Source organism: Rhinolophus hipposideros (genome assembly GCF_964194185.1).
Source record: "Rhinolophus hipposideros genome assembly, chromosome: 13".
Lineage (NCBI taxonomy): Eukaryota > Metazoa > Chordata > Mammalia > Chiroptera > Rhinolophidae > Rhinolophus > Rhinolophus hipposideros.
Window position 1 is genome coordinate 33531968 of NC_138059.1, and position 6000 is coordinate 33537967.

Below are 6000 nucleotides of genomic sequence, written 5' to 3' on the forward strand. Positions count from 1 at the left end.
AGATTTAAATGCGTGGGGCTAAGGGGTCTGGATGATAGTTTTTACAAAGTCAGTGCAGTTTCTGCCCTTGTCTGCACATATACACACTGAGAATAGCAACACTAGTACTGTGTCTAGTACTCCTGAGTCTTAGGGCACTTATTCCGTGTGTGTGTCGGGGTGGGGGGGTACGGGCAGGAGATTTCTAAGCTGCTGAAAGCCAGGAGCTGCGTCTGCTGCTTACTGCTGATCCCTTGGAGTGCCTCCGTAGTTGCACTTGTCCCGCTCTAGGCAGGCCAGAGAGGGTGGGGGCTGGGGATGGAGGGGTCTTCTCTCTCCCAGCCCAGCCGCTTTACACTCTTCTCACAGGACAGAAAGGGTGGTGACTGGGGGTGGAGGAGTCTCTTCTTTCCTAGCCCAGCCAAAATCACACTCTTCCCAGCCTCTTCCCTGGGTCAGAGCTGCCTGTCAGTCTTCCCAGAGCCTGAGCACTGCGGCCCCTCTGTAATCTGACACTACTCCTCATTTCAGAGGCCAGTTTAAGTCTCTGGAATGGGGGGGGGGATTGGAAGAGCAGGGGGAGGTGCCCAGGTATGGAGTCTGTGTTCTTTGTTCGCCCTAGGGCCCACCAAGCTGCCCCTCCACCCCCCAGCAGGCGATCGGCTGTGGGACGCAGGGAAAGAGCCCACCTTTTGGCTTTTGTGTTCTCTGTTGTGCTCTGGAGTCTCATGCTTCTTACCTGCCACGTTACCGCCGCTGCAGCCGCGCTGCTGCCACCAGCTGTGACTCCACCGCGGGACCGCACGTTTCCACTCTGCTCCCTTCCTTCTTCCCCTGCGCGCCCAATTTGTGCACCTTCAAGTAATCCTTCCACGAATCTCTTAGCTGTTCTGCGTGATGAGCAAAAAGTTCTTTGGTGGGTTTTATGTCCCATTTGTAATAAGATCCGGAGGAGAACTCAGAAAGTGCCTCCCTCTGCCGCCATTCCTATGACGTCACTCCCCCTTCCGTTTTATAAAGATTTTCAGGAAACCCTATTTTAGTGAAGCAAACTTTTGCCAAAATAATGTTGATATTAATTCAGGAAGGTCAACTTTTCCTTCCAGTATTATCCTTTACAACCCTCAAAATTACTATAATTTGGATTAGTATGTTAAAGGAGTGATAGTGGATTGTATGAAAATATAGGGCAATATGAGTCTCCATAAACTTTTATATGGTTTGTGAATCTTTTTATTACCAAGGCATATTGAGCAGTACTGTTTTCCAAGAGATTGAAAATCGGCCTTTGCCACATTACCCTCCCCAAGACATTTCCGTGCCTGTGGGAGGCTTGCTAGCTGTAGAAACAGAGTGCTATTAAATGTATGTTATTGAGGCTTAATCAGAAGTCAAAATCCAGTCAGAAGTTCATGTCCATAAATTATACCCACTGTAAAGAAAGTGAAAAATTCTGCCAATTAACCTCACCTTTCCTCCTTCCTTCCTTCCTTCTTTCTTTCCTTTCTTCCTTTCTTCCTTCCTTCCTTCCTTCCTTCCTTCCTTCCTTCCTTCCTTCCTTCCTTCCTTTTTTCCTTCCTGCCTCTCTCCCTGCCTTCTCCCTCTCCCTCTCACTTTCCCCCTTCCCTCCCTTCCTCCCTTCCTTTCTTTCTTTTTGTTTTTTTGGTCTAAACAACACCATAATCTGCAGTTATTTAGAAACCTACCAATATTTCTGTTCTATTACCAAAATGAGAGGAACCTCTGACCACAAATGCTAAGGTTTGGGGATTATTTGCTGTTAGATACCATAGATCATAAGATCAGGGATGAAACCTATTCCTGGATAATCTTATCCTCATCATCCAGGGCTTCAATTTTATCCTGAATATTTCTTGTGGACAGAAAGTTTGTAGCAACATGCCTAAAGCCCTTAGCAGTGCCCCCCCCACCTCCTTCCTGCTTCATCCTGTGCCCCTGGATCCTTCACACACCCAGCAGGCCGCCAGCATCTCCAAAGATGCAAGCATTTGTGTGCCTCATACTTTTCTGCTCCTGCTCTTTCCCTTCTCCCCTGTCCTATTTTCCCTCTTCTCAGCTTCTTCATTGCTCAGTGAATTAGCTGTGCATGGACCTGTCTTGCCAGCTGGATTGCAAGCTCTCTGTGGGAGACAGTGTTTTGTTCATCTCTGTATCTACAGAGCTTGGCCCATAGAAAATATCAATAAATATTTTAATAAATCAATCCCCTGAAGTTCTGTGACAGCCCAGCTGAAAACATAGCTATATATGTACCTTATGCGGAAGTCAGATTTCCTGTAAACTCAACCTTACGCCGCCATAAATCTGAAATCAGAATAAAAAACAAAACAAACCCAGAAACAGGTATAACCATCTTTAGCACCAAAGCCATGCTCTGTCTTTCCTAAAACAGCCTCAGGCTTTCCCTCAGAATCTATTTATTCTTGCTTAGTGTAGTGCCTTATAACATTGTTTAATTGCTTATCTGGTTCCCAATAAATTAACACTTTTGAAGTAGAGATAGGATGTCTGTTCAGTGATGTCCATGGTCGTGGCCATGAAAAGGAGCTGATAGCTTTCCCTCAAATGAAGACAAAAAGCCACAACTAAAAGACAAAACTATTACGTGGCACAGACTAGTAATGGATATTATTAATGATTCATCATCATCAATGAAAGGTTGTTTTAGGTTCTGTGTCCTCTGCTTTAGAAAGCAGCATATTCTGTAAAATACTTTATAAAGATTTTCTGTTCAAAATGTTTGAGACAGTGTTTTATCCCTTAAAGACCTAAGGTTTAGATGCTTCATGAATTAATTTACTTAGGTGGAACACCTAATTCCCTGATGACGCCAGATAATGGTTCTTCAACATCACAGACCTGTTATTCACACATTTACATACTGAAAATATAAAAGCCTTGTTAGAGGAAGAAAAGTTTTCTTCTAAGTTGCTTCTTTCCCTGAATTCAGATCATTACTGTAATATAATATTTATAAATTATTGACAACTAGTTTCCCAGCAAAGGCTGTATAAGTTATCTTAAAGCAAAAAATTTTAAAGTAATGATAATTGTTTGCTTTGTATGATGTTATTTATCCTAATCTTAGAGCAACCTATTCATTTGAGTCATTCTGTGTTCCTGTTTGAGTCATTATTCTGTATTCCTATTTACCCACCTTCATGTCATGACATTTAGCAGTATAGTTGAATAGTTTCTAGGTGTGCATGTACAATCTGTAAAGCTGAAATATTTTTGGAATATCTGGAGTAGAGACATGAAACAAGGCCATGTCAGAACTTACACAATACTGTATCAGCCGTGGGATATTTTACATCATAAATTAAAAACCCTATTTTATAAAATGCTTGGGATAAAAGTATTCTAAATAATTTTGTTTTCTGATTCACTTTTGGAGTGCTTAAAATTTAGGCATTTGAGAAAATGCAGAATATAATAGTTACTTTAACCAGTATTCAGTTTCGTCACATTTTGGGTGATCCCTGCAGATGTTCACGATTACTGCAGCACTCCATAGCTGGGGAGGAGGTGAGAGATCAGAGTGCGTGTATACAGAACATCCCCTGAAAGTCTGTTTGTTGGCAATGATGGATTTGTCTTTCTGCCTTTATTAAAAACAGATAATATTGTGTCAGCTTACTTTTCTCATTGGCTCTTTTCTAGAAGCAGAGGTGTTTATTAGTAGTAATAGTATTAGCATTATTATTATGTTGCAGATTACTTGAGGTTCCTGTAAGATGTGGCTTCTTGATTTTTCAGAGGAATTCCTGTTTTAATTGTTGAACCATATATCAAAGACAATGTAAAGAGATTGCTGAAATCTTTGTGCTAAAACTCGTTAGACTTTAACCTACTGTAGATAATCTTACTATGTTAATATCTTCATTTTTTTCTATATCCAGTTAAAAAATCTAAGTTTAGAAGAACTACAGATGCGGTTAAAAGCACTGGACCCCATGATGGAACGAGAAATAGAAGAGCTTCGACAAAGATACAATGCAAAAAGGCAACCCATTCTGGATGCAATGGATGCGAAGAAAAGAAGGCAGCAAAACTTTTGAGTCTAATTTCTTCTCTTTTTGTTTCTAAAATTATTCTGGAGACCAAGATACCATTAAGAATTGAAGGAATATTATGATTTCTTTTTAATCCCTAGGATCGGTATCTGCAACTAGGCAACGGTCAAAAACTAATGATGGTACATACCAGGGTAAATTCCCAAAAGGCACAATTTACAACTGTATCCATTATGTTTTTATTTTTAAACAATGAAAACAACAGAAATATATTCTTCTCTATATCCATCAGATGCATACCGGCAGTAAAATTGTGTTATAAAATGAAGGCTGTGTTTAGAGACCTTGAAAATCCAAAGCTATCGTTTAATTGTACAGCATGGAAGGGCTTTATGTTACAATATTCTTGATTCTTATCTAGTAACCTATTTATTATATCCCTTTAGGTAAACTTATTTATTTATGCTATTTCACTTTGCTTTTTTTTTTTTAAGGACAAGATCAGGATAACTTTGGTAAAGGTAGGGATGTATTCATAGATCATAATGTTCAACCAACTTATACCTTAAGCAGGGAACTATGGGGTACAATCCATGATTTCCAGGATAGTTTTCCAATAGAAGCAAAGCAATAATAGCAATAGTACCCAGATGAGCCAGGCATTTTTTATAGTGAAGCAATAATTCCATTTTTATCTCCTGAAATTTTAACTTTTTAATTCGTGATGTTTGGTACAAAAGGAACTATATGTATTTAGGTTGGACAGAGCTATAATGTTTAAAATCAAAGAACTTAATAGAATCCTTGCACAAAAAAAATGTGTGGTAAATATTTAAAAGAAATAAATTCTTAGACAAATGCAATTTCTCCCCCCCCCCCGCCCTTCTTCCACCTCAGCCCCCGCCCCCACTCCAGTTCAAGCCACTGTTTCTCAGTCTGGTTTTCTAGGACACAGCTCCCTGGCCCACACTGGTATTATGAGCCTTGCACTCCCCCTACCCACCCCAGACAGTCAGTCTCCGAAGGCTGCTCACAGTGGCTTTTGGCCCAAGGCAACCTCCTGCGGCTCAGGGCTGCCCAGTACCAGGGAGAGCCCTTGTTCACAATCTTAGCTGTAGAGGGTGCAGCTCACTGGCGCATGTGGGAATCGAACCAGCGACCTGGGCATTAGGAGCATGGCACTCCAAAAACATGAGCCACCTGGCCAGCCTAACAAATGCAATTTCTTAATACTGTTCCATGTGTAGGTCTGATAGCTAAACTGTGTCAAACTCTAAGCAAATAAGCTCGGCAAATTTATTTCTGTGAAAGCATGTTCAATTGTCACAGGACTTTTTTGTTGATTTCATTTATTTCCTGGGAATTGGTAAACATCATGTGCCTGATAATAACAAAATAGCAAAAACATTTGTACTGAACTGTGCAAGCCTTAGGGACTGAAAAAAAGATAAAAACCATTGAAAAGAAACTCATTTCTAAGCTAAATGAACATTTGCTAGATTGAACGGGGACCAGTCATTTCCTATGCTACATATGGCCATCTTGACAGTGTTTGTTCTTTTGTGAGTTCAAGTACTATGTGTAAATCATAAAGACAAATAAATTTTACTGTGCCACCCCGTACGTTTCATCTTTATATCTTTTTCTAAAACTCATCACCTGGACTCTGGCTGTTCCAGGGAAGGGAGGTGTGTTAGTCAGGACAGGCAAGATTATGCAGTGATAACAACCCTGAAACTTCCGTGCCTTCTGACTTGCGCTCCATGCCCATTCCAGGTTGGCAAGGCGCCCTGCTCCTGCCGCTCACACCCAGAGACCCCGCTGATGGAGCCTCCACCATCTGCAACATTGGTGGTCACCACCGCAAGGGAAGGAGCACTGACAAGTGTCACATTAGCTCCAGCCAGCTCCAGTGATGCCCATCAGGTCAGCCCAGTCAGTATTCATAACTAGTCACACAGCCACTCCTAATTTCCAGCCAGCA

At 41.3% G+C, this 6000-nt stretch overlaps 1 protein-coding gene across 1 annotated transcript in view; it reads left to right on the forward strand.

The window, feature by feature from the left end:
* STK3 (serine/threonine kinase 3) overlaps positions 1–5638 on the forward strand; it is a 339257-nt gene extending 333619 nt beyond the window's left edge. The window contains exon 11 of the mRNA XM_081070826.1: positions 3903–5638. Coding sequence (XP_080926952.1) covers positions 3903–4061 — 159 coding nt within the window. The 3' untranslated portion in view covers positions 4062–5638. The remainder of the gene's footprint in view (positions 1–3902) is intronic.
* Positions 5639–6000: the final 362 nt, after the last annotated feature.